This window comes from Vipera ursinii (assembly GCF_947247035.1).
Source record: "Vipera ursinii genome assembly, chromosome: 4".
NCBI lineage: Eukaryota > Metazoa > Chordata > Lepidosauria > Squamata > Viperidae > Vipera > Vipera ursinii.
This window is the reverse complement of record NC_139514.1, coordinates 24166662-24194278: the sequence shown is the minus strand read 5'-3', so window position 1 is coordinate 24194278 and position 27617 is coordinate 24166662. Positions and strand designations below refer to the sequence as shown.

The following is a 27617-nucleotide window of genomic DNA, read 5'->3' as shown; positions in this document are numbered from 1 at the left end:
ATAAGCAAACTGACACCCACTATAAAAACATGGCACCACCACAAACACGAAGCCGAACAAAAGCAGCACAACTCACCAGCTCAGGTCTGGGGCTGGCAGCTGAGACCAGCCCATCCACTCAGAACACACTCCCACCCAATCAGAACACACTTGGTCCCCCCACCCAATCAGAGCACACCTCCACCCACAGAACACACCCCCTCTGGCAGTTTAAAAAAGAGGAACAAACAGCCACATGCTTCTCCCAGAAGAAGGAAGCTAAAGCCACCAGCCTGATGATGACGGATGGGATTCTGTCGAAACGTTGCGCCTACACCTTTAGTTCTACGCGGGAAAAAAACCCGAATAACCAAAGATCCAGATATATATATACACACACACACACACACACACACACACATACATACACACAACCATAGCTATTTAAAGAGGGAAACTTAATAACATTATGATTGTCTCCTCTAAAAACTCTGCTATTTTCAAAACATGAATTTTTAGAATGTTGGAATGATGAAATTCTATTTATTTTCATATGACTGACACTGAAGACTAAAATTTTAAAATTATGAGATACCCCTTAAACTGTACACAGTTAGTAAGAGCAATGTCTATTATGAGGGATATATATATATATATATATATATATATATATATATGTATGTATGTATGTATGTATGTATGTATGTATGTATATATATATATATATATATATATATATATATGTTTTCGTAGATATATATATATATATGTTTAAGTATTTGTCAAGGCTTTTTGAATATATATATATGTGTGTGTGTGTGTGTGTGTGTGTGTGTTTGTGTGGCTGTGGGTGTGGCTGTGGGTGTGTGGGTGTGTGAAATGTTTGTTAAGCATTCAGAATACACTTGCTTAGTCCCAGACGCAGGACAAATCTTATTTCCTGTTTCAGCCCAGCCCAAGGCCATCTACAGGCAGTAGCCACAGCAGTGGCAGCTCATATTTGTGTAAATTTTTTGGCTTGCTAATAATGATCATATCGGTCTCCCTTTATTCTTTGTTAGCAAGCCAAAAAATATATATAATTATTTGTTCATGCAGTTGAAAAAAGTATTTTGAATATCTATCTATCTAGTCTATCTACAGTGTTGAAGATCAGAATTAAAATAAAATGTTACACTCTCAATTTAGCATGCATAATGCAAGATTCCAAAATCAAAAGAGCTCTTATTTTTAATCCTGATTTTCTGAAAAAAAACCTCCTAAAATTATTTTATGTGTAAAAAACAGACAAACATTTATTTAAGAATAGTTTAGTTTTTTAAAAAATGTGGTTTATGTTTACATTTTAAATCTAGTTAACATTGTACAGTACAATCTTACATTTGCTTCCATAGAAACAAGTCTTATAGGTTTTAATTGGGCTGAACTGCTAATAGATTTTTTTTCAGTCATTAATGTGTTGACAGGTTTGCTAACTTTTAGCAATGAAACATGGGTCTGTATCACTGAAAACATTGAAGATCTTTACAGTTAGCTTAAAACATGAATGAATTTGATTAATGGCATGTACTCCAATTCTCCTTGCACTTTTTCCACTTGTGGCACAGTCTAACATTAATAGACAGCTATATGTGGTCGCTAGGAGTCATAAAACAACTTGATGTCACATAATCCCATTATTTGTGCAAGTGAACTTAAGGTTTACTTTTTTCAGGAGCCCCTATTGGAAAGCAACTTTTTATAAGATTGTGAACTGTGCAAATGTAACACTGGAATTTTATAGCATTCATTACAATAATAAAAGAAACATGTAAATGAAAAGGTTATACTTAGCTAGCTTATTGCTATAAATATTTTCCTCCTGCCAAATATTTGATAATATATCACAAAATATATTGCTTCTCTTGGTATTCTCAGAATTTCTATTCACATTTGACAGGATCTCCTAGACCAGGGGTAGGCAACCTTCGCTCTTTTATGACTTGTGGACTTCAACTCCCAGAATTCCTGAGCCGGCTGGCTCAGGAATTCTGGGAGTTGAAGTCTACAAGTCATAAAAGAGCCAAGGTTGCCTACCCCTGGTCTAGGCAATTGTGCAAAACTCCCAAGGATCCCTGAGGTGCAGAGACAGTTCTGAAAAATGCAAACACTACCTTTCCTACCGCCTCTCATAATAATTATGCAAGAATTAAGTTACGGTATACATAATTTATTGTTTTACAAATATCCTGTCATATTTAAACCACAACCAGAATGTATAAATAAGTGGGCTAAATTTAATCTTGTCAAACTCATGATTTGTAGACTTCACAATGGATGAGAGCTGTAGTCTTATTGTGGATATTACAGAAAACCTGAAACATTTTCCTTTGAATTCTAAAACATTTCTAAACCCGTGCGTAAGTATAAAACTTTCATACATGTAAACAAGCATACACATACTGAAACAGCAGTTCAGTAAATATTATAGGATACAAACAATGCATTACATTTACTAGCACATGAGTTCAAATAGCATTATCTTACCTGAAGTTCCTGAATAGCAGATATAACAAATAGGAAACAAATAAAAGAAAAGCTTGTGTAAACATATTTGATTTAAATATACTTACAGTCATTACTGCAGCTGACCAATTTATTCCTGCATTTCATTTTTAAAAGCTTAAAATAATGTAACAGTAGTTTCAAAAACAAAATACTAAATCTCTTTTCTCTTAACCCAAATAAATTAAATTCATATTCACATAAAATTAAGCTAAAAAAGTTGTGAGAAAATATAGAACATTAAATGACCTTAATTCTTTTCTACATCTTGTAAAATCAAATCTACTAAAGCTACAGTAGGATTTTCTTGAAAATCAAAACACAGTTACCTTCTTCCCTGAATCAGAATCTGCTCTTTACTTTTTATTTGTTAAGGGCAAAGAAGTTAAGAGTCAATAACAGGAAACATATTACAACACCACCTAGCAACACTGCTATTGTTATAGGAACACGCTTTCCATTATACATACATTCCACTTTGTATCCTGACAGCTACTGTCCCCAGTTGAACTGTAGGCCCAATATTTAGACTATTTAATTATCAATATATCAATATCTCATATTGATAACTGTTGAAAAGAAATGTAGAATTTCAGGAATTATTCAGCAGATTTGGCTCTGAGTTTTGCTATCCAGAGTAGAAAAGCTGTACCATTCCAGATAAATTCTTTTCAACTTCTTGCATTTATTTTACCTACAAAACGTTATTGTTACTCCAGCAAATTTATTTTCTTTAGAATGCTTTGTTTTAATGTTCCAAATTTAAGCACAGCATAGGGCAAAAGTTTATTTTTCTTTCAATGGAATTTATTTCCAGTTCAGCTCATCAAGCTGAATAATATAATTCAGGGGTGTCAAACTGCCGGAAGCCACACCCTCCCCATTGCTGGCAGTGGCAAAACCGTCCCTATACGTTGACGTGATATCGCGAGTTTGACATGTCTGATGTAATTCAAAATCAAACAGCTGGGTAGTGATGGATGTGCTTCAGATCCTGCTAAGTAGATAGTATTAGATGCTCCCTTTTTAGCAAAGCACCCTCTCATCATAGACATTAACAATCCTGCTGAACAAGTTTGTGAACAGATCAAGATGCCAAATTGTTACTACTATTTATCCTGTCTCTCACCAGCCTCTTCAGGACAGCCAAAATCTGACCTGTTATATAGGGGATATTTATCTTTAATGTGGCAAGAGGATTTATTTACAGGATTGAGGTGAGGCTCACAAGTGATATGACCTTCCCTAAATTATTCCTTATTTTATGAATCTCCTCCATTTCCTTCATTCACTGCCTTCTTTTCTTTGCAGAAGGGAATGTGGCAAGATGTTGTCAGAATACTAAGCAGCATTCTTTAGGACCCAGTGCTGATCTGTACTCTAGTTAACCAGAAACAATTATTTCTAGAGGGAAGGGATCCATATTAACTATAAAAATATTATTGAGAAACAAAATTAATCACAAACAAGACCATGCAGATTAAATTTTGCAAGCAATCTGCTAACAGGCCTTTTGAGCAACTTCAGTTAAAAACGGACAGGCTTTTACCTGCTAAAACATAATTACAGGCCCTCAAGCTCCTGTTTTTCTTCTGCAGAACACCAGTCTTTCTAAGTGCTCTATCTTAAGGCATTAAAGATTTACACAGAGAAAGCTTTAGTTTTAGCTTTCTGGAAAGTCACTGATGAAATTCCCTGCTTTTAAAACTGTTGTGTAATGGGTTTATGAGGCATGTATTCAGATCATCAGTCAGCATGTCAGGCAGATGGTTAAGAATGGTTAAAGTATTGTATTTTATTTTAATGTATGGGAAACAAACTTTTAGCTTTAATTTTAGTATTAGAGTAGTACATTAAGCTCTAACTTTATGCTAAGATTTTCATGCCGGGCAGCAAAAGATCATGGACTTTAAATATATTTGGCATGGTAACCTGCTGAGTGTTATGTCCTTTTACTCCTACTGTGGAAAATGTTCGTGCAAAATCAAGAATTATAGCTACTCAATTATACCCTTGCTAAAATATAAACAGAACATTATTACTGATATGAAGGGCAAACATGGGGCTTAATCTATGATAGGAGTAAAGATTTGTCAAAAAGAATGTACCGTACCTCACCATCTTCTAATTCCACATCTAGGAAATCAAAATCTCTAAAGACTCGGAACTGTTGCTCACTGTTGGAATCATCCATATTCTCTTGTTCACGTTGTCCATCTTCTGAAGCTACTAGACTAGTTTGGTGCTCAATCAGATCCAAATCGCCACAAGAAGAAAAAATGACCTAAACATTGAAAAGGAATGACTTTCCTTTAAAAACTCTTCTGTGGTTCCTTCTAGTACACAGGTCTGCAACCCGCGGCTCCGGAGCCGCATGCGGCTCTTTCAACCATCTCCTGCAGCTCCCAGTCCTCAGCCATGTGCAGTCAAAAAAAAAAAGTGGGACTAAAAAAGTTCAACCAATCAATTCAAATATGCAGGGTAGGTGCATATCTTGCCTTGGCTCCACTCTTCAGTCAAACCCTGTTCTGCGCATGCATGCATGTACGCGCATGTGCACCCATTTTTTTGCGGCTCCCAGTTTTTCCTTTTGTGAGGGAACCGGTTCCGAGTGGCTCTTTCACTGTTTCAGGTTGCTGACCCCTGTTCTAGTAGTTTAAAACTAATGAACTAATCAGAAACAGTATTTTCAGTACACACCTAATTCCTTCAGAGGATATTTTTAGAAGACTCTTTTTTATTATTTATGTTGGATAGGTGCCTTCAGATTAAATTTGAACAAAGATACAACTCTGAACTGTAGAAAGCCATCCAATTACTTCCTAATGGCTGCAGACCAATGCGACCTTAGTTTATCCAAGCACTTATAGAAAAAAGATGCAACTGCAAAAATAGGCATTCAAGGAGCTTCATAAAATCCACCACTCCCCACAGTTGTTCAAGTTAAAACCTTTGGATTACTTAGAAAGCATTTTAATTTTGCTGACCTAGTTTTTAAATTTAATTTTATTTGCAAAAAAAATGGAGAGTTGCTTCTTGGTAGACTGATCATAAGCTATCAGCAAATAAGCCAATTGAAAAAAATAGGTATGCACTACCTATTATTTTACTAAAGTGTAACTAGTCTAGATACTGATACTGGACATTCCCTCCAGCAGGAAGTTTGAGATAATACAATCTCACTACTGTATAATTCCTGAAAACAAAAAAATAAACCCCAGCTCAAAAACTGGGCAATCCCAATATTTCAGAAATTTTCGTTTTTACTATTTCATTTACTAGTAATAATATAGATTTGCATTTTAAAAATAAATGGCATATAGAGATCTCAAAGGAAGTAGCAGTATAAAGTATAAAGTATCACCCTCAACACTGCTGTTATATGGCTAGAGCACTTCTCGTCTGCTGGCATGTAAAATATATTACAGTCCACATAAAATGCATTATTATTCTAGTGGTGATGACAGCATAAGTCTCCACTCTCACAGCCTTCCATTATAGATAAGCTCACAACTGGCATCTTAGCCAAAGCTTGTTAAAAGCCAACTCGTCCTCCACCTGTAAATCCAGCAGGAGCCATGAATTCAGGAGGACTATGTCAGACAAATGAAAGACAGTATCTGAAACTGAAGATATAAATTAATTGTGCATAAATGGTATAAGAAGAAATATGAAACTTACTGAGGGATTTTTGCTCAGACCAACCTCTTGACCACAAAGACTAAGAACATGCACCAACTTTTCTTTTGTTCTTTTCTTTAAAAAAAATAAAGGTGAAAGAAAAGGAGACATTTTAAAAAATAATGGTACACATATGAATTTTTAATGAGAAGAAGTAGGAATGTAAAGAAATCCATAACCTCAGTTCTAATTCTACGTAATTTTCATTAATTATCACAATTTAATCTGGCAAAATATTGCCTTGGTATTATTTGGACCCTCTATATTTCAATAATTGTTAAACAATATTTCTATATTTCTGAACAGCAATAATTAAATCTAAATTAATGGAACAAACCACCATTACAGAAAATCAGTAAGAATTTTACCTGAGAATACTGAGGTCTCTTCCAACTAACAGGCACAAGGACATTGGAATTAGACCCAGAAGATGTTGAAGATGTGCTACGTGTGACAGGCATTATTCTATGTTTTCCATCACGACCCGAAGAAGTCTGCAGCTCATCATATCGCTTGCCAATAATTGGTGTCTTAAAGTAAAACATCAATAAAAGTTTAAAATTTACATATATTATCCCCACAGTGCATAAAGCAACTCTGGCTAGTAGATGGTTTTCAAATTCAGAAATTCTATTCTTTGAAATTCTTGATTTCAACAATTGAATAAATAGTATGAGGCAATAGATTAATTTCATATGTATAGCATATGGCTTATCTTTGATCTGCGCATGATCATATTCATTAAACTTTGGCTAAATGGCCTATTCTGCTTAAACCATTAATTTGTAATATTAGTTTGTAATAGGAAGACTGGTAGTACAGTGGTAAAAGTGCAGTATTGCAGGCAAAGTCAGCTCATAGCCCTCAGCCAGGAGTTCGGTCCTGGCAGGACTCAAATTTGACACAGTCTTCCATCCTTCCAAGGTTGGTAAAATGAGGACAGAGATTGTAAACCTCCCAGAGAAAACTATAAAGAGCTGTGGAGCAGCTAACCCTAACCCTAACCCTAACCCTAAATGCTATTGCTATCTTAATTATGATAAATACAGTACCTCGGAAATATCAAACTGGAACTCTAAAGTTTTTCCAGGCAATTCCTTGGATGCATTATTCCAGATACAATGTATTTCCATTTTTGAAATATCACTATGCTGATAAGAGGGTAGAACCAGGCTTGCTGAGCGTGCAACCACCAATTTAAGTATATTGAGGGCTTCTCGCCAGTGAACGCTCTGTAAATAAATATTTGCACAAAGATTCACATACAGTCATAAGCATTGAACAAAAATATATTTGTAACATTAAACACATCAGAGACTGATTGTACTGAACAATATAGCAAATCTGAGTACTCTGTAATAATAATATTTTGAAATATTCCATGTTAAAAACCATATACTAAATACAAGAAGAAAATGTTAGTAATATTACAAAATATTATTAAGGCTTTTTATTACGCTTCTACCTGGCACAGAATTTGACATCTTAGCATCTTTTACATTTTCTAAACACAATTAATGCCTCCTTAAGTAACACCAGCTGCCTGCAATTAGTGCAGGTTTGCATCCCACCAGGCTCAAGGTTGACTCAGCCTTCCATCCTTCCGAGGTAGGTAAAATGAGGACCCAGATTGTTGGGGGCAATTAAGCTGACTTTGTAATAATGCCGCTTGGGGTGTGTGTGAAAGCCCTAACAAGCAGGCATATACATAGAATGAAGGCTACTGCTAAGCTTGTAAGCCGCCCTGAGTCTTCGGAGAAGGGCGGGATATAAATGGAATTAAAATAAAATAAATAAATAAAATTAGTACTTTAAAAGAAAGCAAGATTTTTTATTTTTTATTTTTATTTTAATTCCATTTATATCCCGCCCTTCTCCGAAGACTCAGGGCGGCTTTACAAGCTTAGCAGATATATTGGATGTTTTCAAAAGATTCCAGATTTACTTTATTTTCTAAAACAATAAAAATAGTCAATGTTCTATTGTACATTAATTATTGATTAGAGTTTATTTTTGTACAATAAAAAGTTTAAAATAGCCAAATGAGTGTAGTGATGTCTTTGCCCATTGGTTCTATTTTCTACAGTATTTCCCTTTATTTTATCTTTATTTACCTGTATCAGACAGTTTTACCAGGCCAATTTAACGTATTTATTTACTGGAAACTTTGCTTTTAACAATTCCTGAATAAAGTAACTATAATAAAAAAACAACAGCATTTTACTAAGCCATCACACAGAGATTAATATGGTATTTGCTCATAATTAATATCTGTCATCTACTGTACAATTTATTGCCATAGTTGCCTATTCTTTTGTTCTTAACCTGCTTGCAGCTTGTACAAACCACACAACTTACTACATTGCAAAGTTATCAGATTCTGCTAGCAGGAAACAAATTTTGCTTTGTGAAGTTTAATTACCCTTCTGTAGAGGAACAATTTAATTGATGCAGAATTTTGTACTGAGTCCCACAATGTATCTGCAGATTTGATTACAGTGTGATAATTTCTGACAAACATTGCAAGAGCAAGAAAGAAGTTGGGAAAAGTGCTAATCCACCGTTTAACATTGTGAAGAACTGTGGTAGGTCTTTGAGATTGAGACATGGGAAGAAATGAATGAATTACTGTATTTTCTGGCGTATAAGACTACTTTTTAACCCATGAAAATCTTCTCAAAAGTCAGGGGTCGTCTTATACGCCGGGTGCTGAAAATTTAGGGACAGGGCTGGCTGGAAAACCTGGAGCGGATCTCCCATTTAGTCTGCGCAGGGAAAGCAGGACCAATTGGAGAAGAAGCTGCAGTCTGTGATTTTTTACAGGGTTTATAGGGTTTCCTGCCTTAGCAGGGGGTTGGACTAGATGACCTCCAAGGTCCCCTCCAACTTATTATTATTATTATTATTATTATTATTATTGTTGTTGTTGTTGTTGTTGTTGTTTAATACACTTGCACTGTTTTATGTTTACATGTTTGATGACAAACAGCCTTATGTTTATAAGTGACAGTTTTCCTACTAAGCACCTGCATGTCATAAGCATTTGAATTAAAATTACCATATTAAAATCAAATCTGATGTTTTTTAATTTTTATTTAGTGTGCGTTGGAAGAGGGGTAGTCTTATACGGCGAATATAGCCCAAACCCTATAATTTAACAGGAAATGTAGGGGGTTGTCTTATACGCCCAGTCGTCTTATACGCCGGAAAATACGGTACTACTGGTTTCTACACAAGTACTATGAGCAAAGTCTCATACTCACCTGTACATATTTTTCTATGGTCTTTAGTACTTCCATGTTAAACTGTTTAACAGGTAAGCTTGATAAATCCATATAACTAAGAAGACTATAGATTATTTGTAAAAGTGATAGTTGCATGTTAGGGAGCCCCTTTTCCAGTAGCTGTGAAAAAAATTAGAGAAACTCATGATTCTTAAAAAAAACCACAATTACTATAGACAGCTAAAGATTAGAATTTTATACTGTAACTGAAAACAGATTAATGTAGCAAAAATATGTGGACATCTGATATATTAATTAGGAAACATAGATGTTAGGACTGCACAATGTTTCCAATTAATTTCAAAAGGTTCTTCAGAATGAAGAATGAATATATGAATGAATGCAGCATCTGTCTACAAGTCTTTAAAGGAGTCCTGTCTTTTTCCCAGACTGCACTGTGGCTCTAAAGCTGCATTTATATTGGTCACCACTTTTGATACTTTTTTGCAAGGCCCTGAAGACCTGGTTTTGCCAATGGGTCTGAAGAACCCAAAGTGGGATTGAACCCATCAAGTGGCTTGTTTCATTGATTGTTGTCACTGGGAAGGGGTGTGTGTGTTGTTTTTTACTGTTTGTACATTGGATTTTTATCTTTGGAAGCCACCCAGCATCACTGAGAGTGAATGGGCAGCCATACAAATTTTCTTAAATAAATAAATTTTAAACTGCTCCTGCTCCAAGGAACCTGGAGCAGTGCACAGCCTTATTGGCTATAATCATCACCACCTTTTTATGTCATAAATACTATACATTTTCTAAAAAATAATTTCCGCAATATGTATTTAGACTCCATCTCGTTCTAAATCTTTCAGGAAATCATTGTTAGAACTATTAGAACAAGGGATAATTAGCTGAAACATACCTCAGCAAGATAAGTAATCATATTCAGAGTAATGTCAGCAAATGCTTCATGAAGATAACGGCAAACAACATTCACCCAAGATGCACAATCTCTAGTATAGCTGTGTGTTTTATAGAGAGTCATGACATGTGCAAGATTTGACAACTTTGGGTTCTTTTCTTCTAGACAGACCTAACAAGTGAACAACATACATTAAAAACAAAAAGAAAAAAAGGTAGCCCTGAATTTAATCCACATAATATTAAACATAGAGTACCTGAGCAATCCTCTCTGCTATATCCTTGCAGAGCTGATTTGGGCCATCAAAGTGCTGAATTAAATGAGGCAGAAGGCATAAAACATTCAATGGAAATCCTGACATTAAAAAAAGAGAAATAAACATAGATGTGAAGCTGTAATATATTATATGATAATAAATGAAACTGACTGAAAACATACATTATGTACCAAAATTACAATCCATATCTCTTTTTCTTAATTCTGATTGTGGAAATAATTGGGTACTTTTAGTTGTTTGTCGTTTCAGTAATATGCAAAATGTAATTGCTATTAATTATTGCATATAATAATACAAATGTATATTAATTATACACATAAGATTTCATATGGAATAGAAGGTGTAGTTTGTAGGTTTTTGTGCCTGGGGGATAACAATGATAAAATAGTAGATATCCTTTCATTCTCCTAAGGCAGGGGTGTCAAACTGCTGGCCCGCGGGCGATATGTGTCACGCCAAAACCGATGCTCACCCCATTGCCGGCAATGGGGAAAAAAAGTCATGATATGTCGCGACACGTCATGTGACATCGCGGGTTTGACACCCGTGTCCTAAGGTAAAGAGTTAACTGGCCATCTTCTTACATAGAGGTAAGGAGGAATGTCACAACGACATGGACAGAAAGCTAGAGGTAAGAAAAGAAGGGTAATTTCCCTCTTCTTCTTTAAATTTTAAATTAGCACCCACTTCATTAATAGAAGAAAGTAGAGGCTGAACTAGAGGAAGAATGGGGAAACTTGGAATATGACACAATATGCATTATTTTCATTATAATTTACCAGGAAGCAGAGACCTATGACATATGACCTCCTAATATGTAATCGCTTAGCCTGTTTCCAAGATTTTGTAATTAGCTATTTATATAAATACATACTATATTACCAAATCCAAGTTTAGCTTTCAGTATTTGATGTTCATTTTATTTTTGATAAAGAGTAAAGAAAACACGTATGAGATGTACCTATCGCCTGAGAGGAATCGACCATGGATACACGTGACACTGGAGTCAGCAAACTGAAGAGCTGGAGTGTGAGATCAGTAGTTGTTAGAGAAGTAAAACCTTTAAGCAGAAGTTGTTGGAGCCCTGAGAAATCTGTCCATTTTAGTTGTCCTTGTAGCTTTTCTAATTTTTCCCTGTTTTCTACTTTATCTAGTGGCAGATGAATGAGTAGCTTACTGAGCAGTCTTAGTGCCATTAGATATTCAAATTCAAAATCAGACTCCATCAAAGCCACTGCTCCCCAGAAAATGGTAGCCAGCAGGTTAGTTGGATTGTTAATATTGGTAGGATCTGAAAGACTGTCCTTCAGAGAAGTGGAGCTCCTAGTTTTGGAGGAAAGGCCTTGCTGTGTGCAAGCCTGAATCCTATCCAGGGTGGCACTGCGCGGGGGATCAGAAGTTCTATCCACAACCCCAAACTTTTTAGGCACTGAAAAACTCCTCTGGTGTCTGCTACGCTCAGCAGTGCCCGTACTGCCACTGGCAATTCCTGAATTTACATTAAGTTGTCCTGTGCTCTTCCGATTGGCTGTCAGTTTTGCATTTGATGTCAAGTCTGGTGAGGATGAACTAAGAGAAAACAATCATATGAGTAAATTATCAATTTAATTGCAGCTGCAATACTAAGCAGAAATATCATCGAGAAATTAAAAACAAAGCTATTCCTTCCATAGATTTTCTGCTCATTGAACTTAATAGACCATGTCATGTGGAAAAATGGTGTGTCACATTCATTATGATAACTATTACAAATAGAAATTCATTTTCTGCCAACAAAATTCAAGAGAATTGCTGTTTGAATACACATGACTACGGTTACATAGCACCTATTATTTGGATTACAAATATTTGCTTATTTAATTTGGTGCCCCCCAACTCTAGTGTGATTCTGGACAATTCACAATATAATAAATAAAAGAAAAATTATATAATTTGGACAAACATACAACAAATGACAAATCAGAAAAGAAGGAAAAGATCAAGACGGCAAATCAAGAAGTCTACATGGTCCATCAACATCTAACACTGATCATCTGCTACATGAGGGAGATAATTTCATTGTCTGACCTACACAGTATTTTCTGCCTTTGGATAAAAGAATAAATTATGAAACATAAGAATATGTGCAATATCTAATTGATAAAACTAGCAAAACGCTTGTCAAAAGGGCATCTTTTCCTCAAATAGAAATATTATTTTTTAAAAAAACATACAAAGAATAAGAATGTCCTTACAATTTTATCATGGTAAGATGAGCAACTTAGAGGCAAATAATACAAATGCAATTATAGACAATAGGCAAACTGATTTATAGGAAAAGTCTTCCAGAGTGGTCAGTGGGCAAAACTACAAAGGATATAAATAGGGACATTTTGCTAGTAAAATGGTCTTGAAAATAGTTCTATCTTCAGGTTCTGGTTAAATCAAACTAGGACTGCTAAGTGCGTTTCCATCTATTAAATAAGAAGATGAAGCTTTTAGCTAATGCTAAACAACCCATGATTTGTTCTTTCCATATATAGTATAGGCTTGTGCTGCTTCCCTCCCTTTGATACCCTCAGAAGAGCCTGCTGAAGCTTCCTCCTCTTCCTCGACTGATCCATGGAATTGCCTGCCACTTTGTTGGGGGGAGGGGGAACAGAAGAAGCCATGGATCCCTAGGAAAAGTGCACCCTCACTCTCCATTCTGGCACATCCCTAAGCGCCCTCTCCTGCAAGAAAGAAGAAGGCTCACCCCACTAGACCCATATTATTTTTCACATTATCTTAAAAGATCATTTGGATAGCAAATTATAACCTCCATGAAAAGTCTCCCCTCGTGGGGAGGGAAGACTTAGCTAATATCAAGTATATAAAGCAGGGATCCCCAAACCCCAGTATGTGGATCAGCACAGGGCCGCAAGATGCCAGAAACCAAGCCGTGCAAACAAGCAAAGCCTCATCTGCAAGATGCAGACAGCACACAAAACCACACTCCTTCCAGTCTGCGGAAAAACCTCTCTGCATGGAACCAGTCCCTGGTGCCCAAAAAGTTGGGGGCTGCTGATGTAAAGGGTAATCTGCCCTCCTAATTAAGGCCTTCAGACTCTTTTCTGAAACACTAGCGACCTCCTGATTTCTTGCCAGATTTCAAGGAAAATAAATTATTGTGCTAAACCTCCTGCAAGTGCACTGTGTAAGCCATCTTTGTCTTCTATGTTTTAAGAAAACATTTTTAGAAAGCAGAGAGTAAAATTATAATGGAATGTATGAAAGATTTAAATGCATACAATATAGCACTGAGTCAAAGGAAGGAAAGGAATCCCTGTGGACTTTACCCTGCTAGTCGTTGCTGATTATAGGGGGCAGCACTCATCCCTGTTTCAAGGCTGTTGAGCCAGCACTGTCTGAAGATGTTTCTGTAGTCATGTGGCCAGCATTATATTGTGCAGTACTGTTTCCTCCCCACTGAAGTGGTACCTATTTATCTACTTGCGCTTGCATACTTTTGAACTACTAGGTGAGCAGAAGCTAGGCGAAGACAGGCGGTCACCCTGTTACATGATGCTCAGGTCTTGAACCCAGGCTGTTGGCTTCATTTTTCATGCACCATTCAGAAGAGTATTTCCTTTTCTGTTTCTTCCCCCCCTCTTTATTCATGCATCATTCTACTCTACCAACAAGCTAGTAACTTGACATGACAGGAGACAACATAAAGGTGAAGGTAATACTTGTTCATCTCTAAAAGGATTCAGATTTTATTATGCTTCACTGCTGGGAAACAAGGAAACTACTAGCATTTCAATATCAAATGTTTTGTAATCACTCACAAATGTCAATATATTCAAATCATTGCAAAATGTAACATAACTGAGGTAGGAAGCTTGTGACACAAGAGGTGACTTTCCCTCAAGCCATGCCAATTTTAGTAGATGCTTTATTTCAGTTTTTAAAATTCTAATAATTTCTTTGACAGGGGAAGTAAATGATGCATTTGCAGCTGTTATCACAGCTGAAATCCAGATGAAAGATTTCTATATGGACATAGAAAACTAAATACTGTATGCTGATCTAATGAAACAGGAATATGTAAGCTTTCATAAATAATGGCACTCATTTTTGAGTCTCTGAACTAGTCCACGCAGTTGCATTCTGAATTCTATAGCCAAAAATTTATAAAAAATGTTATATTTAATTGAACAGAAAAACTCATTACCGTGATAAAACTGTCAAAAGATCACTGTTCTTCAGACAATCATACAGAGTATCCACAGTTGCTTCTAATGTAAGAAGGGCTTCCATAACATAACCCTGCCAAAGATACAGAAATATGATCATTTCAATATAATTTATTTATTTATTTATTTATTTATTTATTTATTTATTTATTTATTTATTTATTTATTTATTTTTGGGACTTATATGCCGCCCTATCTCCCGAAGGACTCAGGGCGGCTTACAACAATAAAAACAACAATACAAAAATTAAAAAAGAATTAAATAACAGCCCCAAAATAGATTAACTACAGTTAAAAATTAAAACATATTTAAAAACCCATCATCAATCCAGGTCAGCCTGATGGAAGAGAAAAGTTTTGAGGTTGCGGCGAAAGGACCGGAGGTCCGGGGCCATCCGAAGCTCAAGAGGAAGTTGGTTCCAAAGGGACCAACTCTGCTCCCACAGAGAAGGCCCTCCCCCTGGGGGTCGCCAGCCGACATTGTCTGGCCGACGGCACCCTGAGGAGGCCCTCTCTGTGTGAGCGCACTGGGTGATGGGAAGTCGTCCCTGGTAGCAGACTTATTGACTTATTTTACTTATTTCTATGACGACCCATTTTAAGCAACTCTGGGCAGCTCCAAGAATACCAGTAATGTGAATCATAAATGTCTACCGCCTAATCTTAGTTTTCATTAATTATTCAAATGCACTTTTTCATTAAATATTCAGAATTAATAGTGAAAGAGATACTGTTTATGATAAGCAGTGCATACATTTGATATTGCTAAGCTAAAGTTAAGAAAAAAAGTAGCAAAGAAACTGCTAGTCCTTGTGAAAAACACCGAGCTAGATTGTCCAACAGTGAAAGGCAACTTTTTGTGTTTCTACAAAGACAAGATAGGACTGTATTTATACCTGAATTTCTTCTCCATGTTCTCCTATAACTTCCACTAATCTTGAAAGCAGATCGGACAATGCATGGGCTGAAAGTGGCTGTTTTAGAGCCCGAAATATCTGAAAAGAGCGGCCAGCATAATGTCTTGAGGAACTAGAAAGAGCTGTTTGCAATGCAATTTCACTAAGATGTTGCTCCAAATGAAAGCCTAATAAGAAAACCAAACCAAACCAGGATCAATGTCATATTATCTCATAGATAATACATGAATTTGAAATATACATTGGAAATTTTCATTTTTGAGGCAACAAAAATATGAAGAAAAGTATTATCAGGAACTCTTAAATTTTTAATCATAGGGAGGAAGCAAATGCAGGCTAATGTGAAAATGATTATCTGAAGCATTTATTTATTTATCTATCAAATTTCTACATTAGCCATCTCATTTACGTGATTCTGGGTGATTTACCATAAAAACATAAAAAGTGACATAAAACCACAAATACAACAAAGTTAACAGACTTAAGGACAACGTAAGTTAGTTAGAAAGTAAGTTATTATATATTAAAAAAGATGGAGGGAGCACTCTCACCTCACCAGTCACCCCTGAGGTCGGTATCACTCGCCAACTTCCATGCCAATTGGCAGCACCAGGTCTTAACATTCTTTTGCAAAGACAGAAGAATTGGGTCTCACCTCACCTCTGGGAGTAAGATGTTGCAAAGATGACCCACTGGTCAAAATTCTTTAACCAATGGGATCTGCAATATACCCTCCCTGTCTGATCAGGTGGGATGGGACAATGTAATTGGGATGAGACAGTTCCTCAGAAAGGCTGATCCCGTGCCACAAAGGGCTTTAAAAATGATAACCTCAAATTGGACTCGGAAGCAAACTGGTATCAATGCAGCTTGCATAGCATAGGTGTTACATGTCTGAGGGTCTCTCAGAACTGTTCATTGCCACTGCATTCTGCACCAGTTGCAACTTCTTCAAGAATAGTGCCATATAGAGTGCATTGTAGTATTACATATAGGAAAAGATTAGGTCATGAGTGACTGAAAAAAAGGCTTCTTGATCCAGGAAAGGGCAAAACTGGTATACAACATGAAGTTGAGCAAAGGCCCTCCTAGCCACAACTGCCACCTGCTTCTCGAGCAGAAGTTGTGAATCCAGGAGAAACCTACAATTATATAGTGGCTCTATCTGAGGCAGTGTAACCCCATTCAGGATGAATGATGTAAATTCCCAGTTACAGAGAAACCTATGCATAGCACTCCATCTTACGAGGGTTCAGTTGCAGCCTGTTTGTACCCATCCAGATCCCCACAGCCTCTAGGCACCATGAAAGACGGTTCATAGCATCCCTTAATTCACCCAGGATGGAGATATACACCTGCAATATACCCTCCTGTCTGATTAGGTGGGATGTGACCTCAGTATACTGGGTATCATCAGCACACTGAATGTAGCTCCTCTTGTGGTGATGGATGATTTCACCCAGCAGTTTTATGTAGATGTTAAAAAGGAGACAAGAGAGCAATGAACCCTGCAGTACCCCACAAATCAAGGACTGCAGCTGCACCTCTCTTTCCTGATCAACAGCAATTGGAACCAGTCCCATAGGAAAGAGGTAAACCACCATAAAACTGTGCCCTCCATCCCAACTCCTAAAGTCAATCAAAAGGATACCATGGTTGATGAACTCTACCAAGAGGTCAAGAAGAGCCAGGATGGATGTACTATCTCCATCCTGCTCATGCCAGAGGTCATCCAAAAATGTGACCAATGCTGTTTCATCCCATATCCAGATCTGAAACATGAGTGGAAGGGCCCAGATAATCCTTTAGAGCTGCAGCACAACCACTACTTAACATCTTCCCTAAAAAGGAGAGATGGGAGACTAGATAAAAATTAATCAAGAATGATCAAGTCCAAGAATGAAAAGGGGATGTACAAACGTCTCTTTAAATGGTGCTGAGAATGTCATTTTCTATCAAGAATGAATAATCTGTCTCTAGGATCCACCCACATGTCATCTCCGAGGTGCCTCAATCAACCAGAAGAGGCAGGGATATGAATCCCAGGTGGCCATGCTTATAGACCAAAGATTCTGTCCATTTCCTCAGGTCCAACAGAATCAATCTGATCCCAAATAAGACTGCTCCCCAGGCATTTCCAATGTACCATGCTTAATGAATTAAAGAAATGCCTTTAAATTCTTTAGAGCTTCATGCACTCTTTAGAGAATAATTCAATGGACATTTGTCAAGATATTAAATGGTATTTCAAATTTTGTCTTTGAATCATTAAGGAATGCTGGAAAAATCCCTCACCTGAATCCTGAGAAAAATCAGATTCCCTTCAATTTGGTCTGCCTCTGTTATAAACCATAGCCAAATGGGAGATCAATAAAGCAATCAATAAAGCAATGCAAGAAAAACCAGTTTTTTATTCCCTTAATTTATGGCAATACTCAAATCATAAAAACAAATCTATATGCCATGATTTATTTTATTTTTACTAGTGATCATGAACAACATTTTTTCTGAAAACTAGGATTTTGTCCAGCAAAATAAAATTTGAAAAAGCTGCTTGTTAAGTAAATATGTTATGAAATCAATTGGTTTAGTACCTGATTTAGAATCTTTAAAGACAGACACAACATGACGCAAGAAATTGGTAAGCTGCTCTGCACTTTTTGTATTCTGGTTTTTGGGTGTGATATCTTCATGGCACCAGAGTGGACCAAATGCCCTTAAAAATCAGAAAATTGATATATTTTATTTTGAGATTAAAATAAATTATTTTAAATAGCACAACACAATGGAACAGTTCACATACATTCTCCTTCAGATGAAGACTGTAGGCCAGGGGTGTCAAACTGCCGGCCTGTGGGCCGGACGCGTCATCCCAAAACTGTGCCCACCCCATTGCCGGCAACTGAGAAAAAGCTCCGATACGTTGCACGATGTCACGTGATGTTGCGAGTTTGACATGTCTGCTGTAGGCAAATGGTTTACAGTATAGACAAGCTGTAACATTGTATAAAGTAAGTCAACCCAGGAGTTGAGGTTCCAATAGTTCTAGAGACACCATTTGAGCAAATGATCATACGAAAAGTTCTCAAAAGTTACCCTCATACTAAATAGATAAGAATGAAGAGCTTCATGGACATTATATGGCCACCATAGAAAGCAGAAGAATGCCCTCTTAAGATGATGTCCTTTCATTGAACTGTGGCTCTTTCCTTGCTCATTCTCACTAAAGCTTGTTGTATTGTCAGGACAGTTAGGTAAGCCTTGTAATTATTCTAAGAGACCGTTGATATGCACAATGTATGAATGTTTATCCCTTTTTAAAAAGTCTAAGAAAAGATGGCGAAGACAGTTTTAGTCTCTGATGCAGAAAATATTTCCCATTTCAGTTTTATGAAAAATAAAAACAAAGATTAATGCAAGAGTCTGCTCTGAATTTCAATGGGGAATGAAGTATTTGAGTGGCAGTGCAATCTTTATTTCATAGAGTGATGCTATATTTTTTTAAGAAGCAATCTGCTAGCCAAAAAAGAATTATCGTATTATACTCTTTTCCCCACAACTTGAAATAAATTGCTCCAAGAAAATCAAGTGCCTTTTTACATCTTTTTCCTACACCTGTTTTATACTAGCATTCACTTCTGGCTAAGATTAGAAAGAGGGAATCTCAGTGGCATTTGCAAAAACTGTCTCTTACTTGTAAAGCAGAAAATGAGGACACCGTGCCCATGCCGTTATACCCAAGAAACCTATTAGTGAAGGGTACGTTTTTCAATGAATTATGAATTAATACAAATTCTTTTAAAAGCACACCATAATGCTTTTAAGAATTAAAATGGGATATTTATTCTGCCTTAGTTACCTGGTGGTTAGAAACTCTATTAGTTTGTTTGCCTTTTCATTTGTTTCCAAAGTTGTGTCAATGTCTTCTATCTCCTGGGTGATTTGTGGGAGATTTCCACTGCTCCCTCCAAGGCTGATGCTGGAAGAGGTGGAACTAGAGCTGAGCCCAGAGTCTGGCACAGGGGAAGACTGATACTCCCGCAGAAAGTCAAAGCCACCTAGCAAAAATGTGGAAAAAAATCTATATAAACATAGAGGTCATAATTTTGATATGATAAGATAACCTTTATTGTAATTTTTTTACTGTGGGCACAACGGCACACATCAAAAATGAAATAATTTTGCTACATCACATTCAGTGTGAGATAGATCACATACATACAAGCGTACATATTTTATTAAGAAACATAGGAAAATACGCCTTTGAAGAAAAATCTGTTGTAGATAGATCCAATCAAAACATAGTACTAAAACAGAATTCTGCAGAAAAGGAATCTTTGCTATATCTTTCATTCTTTTCTATGTTGAGCACCATAGAATTACGTAAGTGATGACAGCCAAGCTCAAACAAAATTGAAATAAAACCTAGGAACTGGTTTTTCCTTACCTGTATAGAAGAATTCAGGCAAATGCACAGGCTGGACTATAAGCGTCTTGGTTTCATTCATCTCTCTAGTCTGAAGAAGCATTGAGGCTATCGCTTGAAAACTGCTGTTGCATGACAACACAATTAGCAGATGGAGTAACAGCTTCTTGCTATGCTCAAAGACTTCTGGACGATAATGATCAAGGCCTAAAGAAAACAATCAGGATGCCTGATTAATTAAGAAGCACAAAAAGTTCATACGCTAGAAAAAGTGAAAAGTATTTTAATAGCCTTTTATTTGGGAAAACCAAAAATATAATTTTATTCTTGTTTATAAGTTTGCATGATTTTTGTATGTTCTAAAAATTAAAGCTGTAACATTTAATTGGATTAATCTATTGATTGATGGATGGATGAATGCATCATTGGGAAACCTGATAGGTTAGGTTGAAGACAAGTCACTCTGGAAGTTTTATTTGACTGATTGCTAAGAGCGGACATTAAATTGGCACATAATTAAAAAGTTAATTAGACTAGAGCTGCAATATTTAATTGTATTAATCAATTTTAATAATTGTTTGTAATAAAGTATTAACACAGCTGAATAAATCTTGACTCCTGTTGATATATATACATGGACACAGTCATAACTAAATTATATAATAGTAATTTGTCATGCATTCTTCTGGGATTTTTTAAGATCTAGTTTACAGCCCCAAAATTCCATGGACATCTCCCATTAAGATATTATAAGGCATTAGTGGAATTCCATGTCTAATACTCATGTCTTTGAAAACAGTACTTCACATGACCCATCATCCTAGCAACAACAAAAAATTTAACTAAAAACAATAAACATTATACTATCTAAGACTACAATTCTAAACATTAGAGGAAAAATAATTGAATCCAGTGGTTGGTAAACATAAAAAAAATCTCATAAGACATGGGTCTTCAAACTCGGCCCTTTTATGACTCATGGACTTCAATTTCCAGAATTCCTCAGCCAGAGTGCCTGGCTGAGGAATTCTGGGAGTTGAAGTCCATGAGTCATAAAAGGGCCGAGTTTGAAGACCCATGTCATAGGACAATCAGTTAATCCAGAGGTTCTCAAACTGTGGATTACAACAACGATGGGGTTGTGAACAAATCTGAGGGGTTTACACTTACTCTGCTCTGCCTGGATCTGGATGACCTTTGCTAAGCTGCTGGCATTAAGCTTGCTAAATTTTCTTTAATAACCTTTGCACTTGGAGTAACAGTTCCTATTATATCCCCAACCTGTTCTGTGGGGTCATGATCGTGGTGTTCTTGCCTAATCTCATTGTCCCTGTCTTCCAAGGTTGGCTATTTGGGATTTCTTCCTGGAAAGCATCATGCTGAGTTTTGGTACTGACATAGATACATGTTCAAAGCAGCCCATAGATACATGCTCAAAGCAGCTTTGTCTTCTCTATTTTTTCAGAAGCCTGAGGCCTCATGACAGGAAGTTTACAGCACTGTCAAAATGTTGTCTGCCAATGTTATTCAAATTCATGTATTATTTTATTATTATTTTATTCATATCACTTTCCAAGTCTGAGAATCCCAAGAACCAGTTAATAGTCCTAATAGTATTTCAAGTTTTAAATGGTGACCATTTAATAACTTCCCACCGATAGTAAAATGTGACTGATGCCATTTTAGAATTAAAGTGTAAAGTAAAAGTACCATAACAAAAATTTAGAGAAACCACTACATTGTTTATTTTTTTCCATACAGAATGTATGGTTTCTGATTCTATAAGGACATTATTGTGGGAATTTCTGTCCAAGATCATCTGTCATAATTTATTGCCATTTTTTCATAGAATGTAATATTTTATTTGAGGGAAAAGATACTCTATCAGGTGATATGAGAGGATTGGTAGGAATAATACAAAGTACAAAAAATGGGCCAAGAATGAATGAAAATAATAATTGTTTAGTGAGGAGATGCATAGAAAAGGAGATAATCAGCAAAAAGTGAGATTTGGAATATAGCTTTATACCAAGAATGAAGTATGTTGACCAAATTTTGAGCCTACTAAATTTGTGTTCGATAATGTCATAGTATGGAATCATATACTATCCTAAGATATAATAATGTTTGGTTCCAGTTTGTCATATTTCACAAACTCAGATATTATGGTTTATAAATCACAATTTATATGTATTGCACAAAACATGGTTTATAAATTAAATTATGATTTAAAAATTTAAATCTCATTGTGATATGTAAATAAATCCATAAAAAGGGAAAAAATGCAGGAATGGAGTGACAGAAGAGTAACATAAACAAACTCAATTTTCACTTAAATTTTTGTTTAGTTATTATTTCTTACCTAAAAACAGAGCATGCAACAGTAATGGTAGATGAAGAGCCCAGTCTTCTCTTACACTATGATCTACTACCATTTCAGTCATGAAGATAACAGCAATATTGCACCTAACATGAAAAATAAAATCAATCAGTTCAAACATTGCAATGACAAATAAGAAAAAAGCAGAAAACATGGTTGATCACAAAATACAAAGAATAGTTCAGATGTGGCAATTTCTAAGCTATAGTAAAAGTAAAGGAAATAGAAGGGTGGATAATATGAGGAAAGGCATTGATAATTATATATTCTGTATTAAATGCATGTCAGTGATTCTGTTTGCAGTTTATTAAGAAAATAATCTCTCCATATTTGGTCCCTCACAATTCTCCACATCTGAAAGGTTAAATAACTTCCTGGAATAAACTTTGTAAAAGTACAAGAGGTGAAATGGGAAAAGGAGGAAGTCAAAATGCGATGGCAAAATAAAAGTATTCTTTTGCAGGATCTGATTCAAAATATTTTTTGGCATTTCAGGACTCATCATGGGAGAAATATAGAGATGTGTATATATCTTCTGCCAACCTAGCAGTTTGAAAGCATGTAAAAATGCAAGTAGAAAAATAGGGACCACCATGGTGGGAAGGTAATAGCGTTCCGTGCGCCTTTGGCGTCTAGTCATGCCGGCCACATGACCACGGAGACGTCCTCGGACAAGCGCTGGCTCTTTGGCTTTGAAACGGAGATGAGCACCGGCCCCTAGAGTCGGAAACGACTAGCACGCATGTGCGGGGGAACCTTTACCTTTATATATTGAAATTCCATACACCAATCACTAAAAATATAATTTACAATGTGATTGATTTGTCAAAACCTCAAAGGTCTGTTTTAAGTACAATATCACAATCTCTCTCTCTCTCTCTCTCTCTCTCTCTCTCTCTCTCTCTCTATATATATATATATATATATATATATATATATATATATATATATATATATATAATTGATCAATATAATTGATCAAACCATTTTCATGTGACAAAATGGATTCATAATTGGAATAGATTCATGAAAATAATCTCATAAGCTGCAAAGTTTGCAGTCTTCAACTTGAAAAATAGGGAAAATAAAAAAAGCCAACTCAAATAATGTTTTCATCCTTATCACAAATATAATTTGCAGAAAGAAGTAATAACCCTGCTATTAGAAGAGAAGAGCAAGAAGAAGTTGGTACTTTACTATATATCTTCAATTGTTTTTAATTTATTGCCCAAGCCAGGTAGCAATCTGGCCTGCTGGATGCTATTTGTAAAGGAATAAAGATATTTGTAAAGGAATTGAATACTGTGCTGAACTTGAAGGAATGAGTTTTGTTCTAATGCTGGTTAAGCAATTTTCAAACAAAAGGCAGATCAAAAGGACACAAGAAACAATAACTAAAGTGGAAGAGATTTTAAATGATCATTCTGATTATACTGAGACGATACAACAGTTATAGGTGTTCTGTAAATAACTGGAATACATGGCCTCTGCCTTATTCATATAATTTCTAGCATATTATAAAATACCCCAACGTTTGCTGACACTTATTTTATGGATGTCATGAGGTCACTGACCATGGCTTTTATGGCTTCCAAGCAGAAGCCAAAATCATAGTGCAGCCCCCAGATTAAAAAAATATTGTCTAGCTCCATAGTCCTACAGACTATGTCAGACAAGTTTTAGAACTCTTAAGATAGAATGAACAATTAGAATATGGACCAGTTGAAATATTTTCAGAAACTGGGGTTTCTTTATATTGTGCTTACCTATGAAGGGGTCCGCGTGGTGTAATCGTTTCTGGAAGGTAGTCAACAAGTGGTGCCCAGCATCCTCCATTAAATGGCATTGGCAAAGGTTGTGGCTGTTTCATTTCCACAATATTCAGCAGCCAACTTGTATATGGAGAAATAGGATCATCTGTGCAGAAACATTTATTACATTTCTACATAGTCCAATAGCCAACCTTCTTGGAGCAGTGTTCAGGTAAATTAAAATCAGAGAAACAATGCAGTGCAAATATCAAATCTCAGTATCTTATATGACAGCTAAAAAACAAGAATATATGTCTTTGAATGGATATTAATTCATTCATTCATTCAACTTATATGCTGCCCATTTTGCCTGGAGGTAACTATAAGTGACTTACAATAACTAAAAACCAATACAGATATTAAAACATTAAGCAATAAATAGTAACATTAAGTTAGTTAAAATTAAGAAAAATAGGGAGGGTGGAAGCAAGATGAATACGAGGGGATGATCTTATTAGTCTGTTAACCACCTCCAGAATGATGTGTCCCCATTGGGGCTCTTCTCCTGGATCCTGCCAACTGGAATTTTTTGACTGACTGAGCCCGCAGCATATAGATATTCCAAAATATAGATATTCCAATATTGGGGTGCTATCTTTAAAAAGGTCCTGTTTCCTGTAGGGTCTCAGATGATACCCAGAATAGGTTGTCAGCAAGCCATGTAGAGTGTTAAAGTAGCACTTTAAACTAAATCTAGATAAAGGCAGTGCAGATAGAAGGTATTGGCACAATGGGATCACTAATGCCATTAACAACATTGCCATTACTAGACTATTAAATTAAGCCAGGGGTTCTCAACCAGGGGTGCGAGATGATATTCCAGGGGATGCAAAAACTTGGGTTTTCAAAATTATAGTATATATGCATAATTCATTGCCATTATTTTGAACTTTTGTAAGGGGTGCGAGAATATATCAGAAGCACTCTAGGGGTGCAGGATATAGAAAAGGTTGGGAACCACTGGATTAAGCTAATACAAAATGTTCAAAACCATCAAGGTAATAGTGAGCGTGGACCAAGAAGTTTTGGTTGAGCAGTGTCAGGACTAAAATATGTACTTTGGCCAGGCACAGCCCCCAAACACATGTAATTTGAGCAGAGGCATTTTGAGGTAAGGAAAGACAGACAAAAGAAAGGCCATTGGCAACAGTACCTGGCAGTGGCTAGGGAGAGGTCAGGAAAGAAAGGCACCACCCACTTTGACATGGTGTGCTTGAATTTAAGGTAAAAGGACACTAAGGGGGGCAGCAGCCTGGAAAAGGCCTCAGAGATCCCTATCCAGCCTCCAGAGGCACATGGAAGGGTCCCCGGCTTTGGTTCTGTTCTCTGTTGCGGAGAACACAGGCTTAAAGTACCATGAGAACACCTGAGATCAGCACCATGAGATCTCGTCCCACTGATCTCGCATGATCTTGTGTTACTTTAGGCCTCCATTCTCTGTGAACTCACTGAAGGCCTAGAGCAGCCAAGAAAGTGAAGGATCTCGATCTTCGCAAGGTGAGTATTGAAGGCCTGGTGCCTAGGGAGTGGAAGGTGGTATGGGGCTAGAGAGCAGAGAAGTTTGTTTCTCTGATAGCTGAACCATCTGTTTACTGTGGTATATGCTGCTGATTGCTTTCTGTTTGACAATTTAATAGATAGGGAGTCTGATATTGCCATCATTACAAACCAGTCAATGCACACTGTGAAAACCTGATGCATTTTTTTTACATACATGTATTTAAAGAAGACAAAAGGACATGTACTGTTAATATATTTATGTTGATATTTTTGTTAATTTGCTACATTTTAAATATGAACATTCTCATAAAATATATACATAAAACCTATATGGAAATATATAAATGACTATAACAAATGAATACTAATCAGTGGGTAATATTAAAACTAAAACTCTGAGTGTTAAAAAAAACTTACATTCAACTAACTGAAAGGTTTAAATGAGTTCAAAGCAGATATTTAATATTTTCTATTGTAATGGATGGTTCAAATACACTCTCCAAATCATGTCTGGCTAGTATTAGCGAATAACACCATTCACAAAAATTAATATTAACCAAATATCAAGACATACTTTTATCATCGTCGTAAGATCCTCCAGAGCTATTGCTGTATCTTGATTCTAATCGATTATGTGCTCTGATCACATTACTAAACCTTGTAAATAGGAAAGAACACACAAAAAACCTATTTAAAATCTTAATACCGTAAATACTCAATTCATAACAGTATTATATATCCCAATGGATGGATAAAAATGTAAAAATCTTGTTTTAACTTTATTTCTCAATTTTTTTCACCTCTGTCCATTAGGTCTTTGCTCATATCAGTTTAGTTTTTTTCCAAATTTGGTAGCATTTTTACCTAAAAGTTCTGCCTCCATATTCAGTCTAGAAAGTTCAATAATTTCCAATAGGATATAACTCCCTTGTGAAATTACTGAATTTCAAAAATGGAAAAAAGCTTAGTATATAAATTAAATAAAATTAAATAAATAAATAAATATTAGCGGAAAGCAGAGCTTCTAAAAACAGAGAATAGATATTAATATAAGACTTTCTGTAAGGAATGTCTAAATATAATACAACTGAGATATTTACAGGTAAACTTTTTTTTTTAAAAAAACCTTATTTTCTAGAATTGTAAGATCCAGAGAGTAACAGTAGCTCTATTAGGGAAATGTATAGCCTTGAAACAATAACAACAGAAGTCTAGGTTTTTTCTCTTTCTCCCATGAATGCTTCCATGCCCTTTCTGCCATAATGTTTGTCTGCACCAAATATCTGTATTTGCTCCTCCTCCTCAATCCGTCCTTGCTGGGTCAACCTGATCCAAAATTCTCTCTGGCTTTCCTTTCAGTAACTAATATTTTTCTTTGGAGCAACACAATCAGCTATTGGTGGAGGAAGGGATCACCCATTCAAATTGATTTCTCTGGTCTTTTACACTCAATAAAAGAGCTTCTTGATTGTCCCACTGAATGCTAATGCTATTCATAAAGGGCTTGTGGCTTGCTCCAATTGTAGTTAGTAGCTTGTGGGCATCATCAGCTGAATCAAGAGGCTACACTGGAGGTTAGCAGTTCCTGCCAAACTCTTGTAGTCACTGTTGTGAGCAGTAAATGCTATTGTGAGAATTCCCCTGTTGTCTGAGAGCAAAACCAATGTTCAGTAATGCCACTGAGCAATTGCCATGGGCTGTCTCAAAGAGCATCTAATATTCTGCAATGCAGTCAAGAG

General features: G+C 36.1%; 1 protein-coding gene across 2 annotated transcripts in view; it reads right to left on the bottom strand.

The window, feature by feature from the left end:
* The window catches only part of FRY (FRY microtubule binding protein), a 169122-nt gene that overhangs the window by 23892 nt on the left and 117613 nt on the right, over positions 1–27617 (bottom strand). For both annotated transcript variants that reach the window (XM_083362441.1, XM_083362442.1), the window contains exons 36-51: positions 26453–26535; positions 24334–24484; positions 22550–22653; positions 20209–20394; positions 19621–19819; positions 18356–18477; positions 15741–15928; positions 14823–14917; positions 11589–12196; positions 10607–10704; positions 10351–10521; positions 9468–9608; positions 7257–7436; positions 6573–6734; positions 6205–6279; positions 4637–4807 (exon numbers count right to left, since the gene is read on the bottom strand). In XM_083362441.1, the coding sequence (XP_083218567.1) occupies positions 4637–4807; positions 6205–6279; positions 6573–6734; positions 7257–7436; positions 9468–9608; positions 10351–10521; positions 10607–10704; positions 11589–12196; positions 14823–14917; positions 15741–15928; positions 18356–18477; positions 19621–19819; positions 20209–20394; positions 22550–22653; positions 24334–24484; positions 26453–26535 (2734 nt within the window). The remainder of the gene's footprint in view (positions 1–4636; positions 4808–6204; positions 6280–6572; positions 6735–7256; positions 7437–9467; positions 9609–10350; positions 10522–10606; positions 10705–11588; positions 12197–14822; positions 14918–15740; positions 15929–18355; positions 18478–19620; positions 19820–20208; positions 20395–22549; positions 22654–24333; positions 24485–26452; positions 26536–27617) is intronic.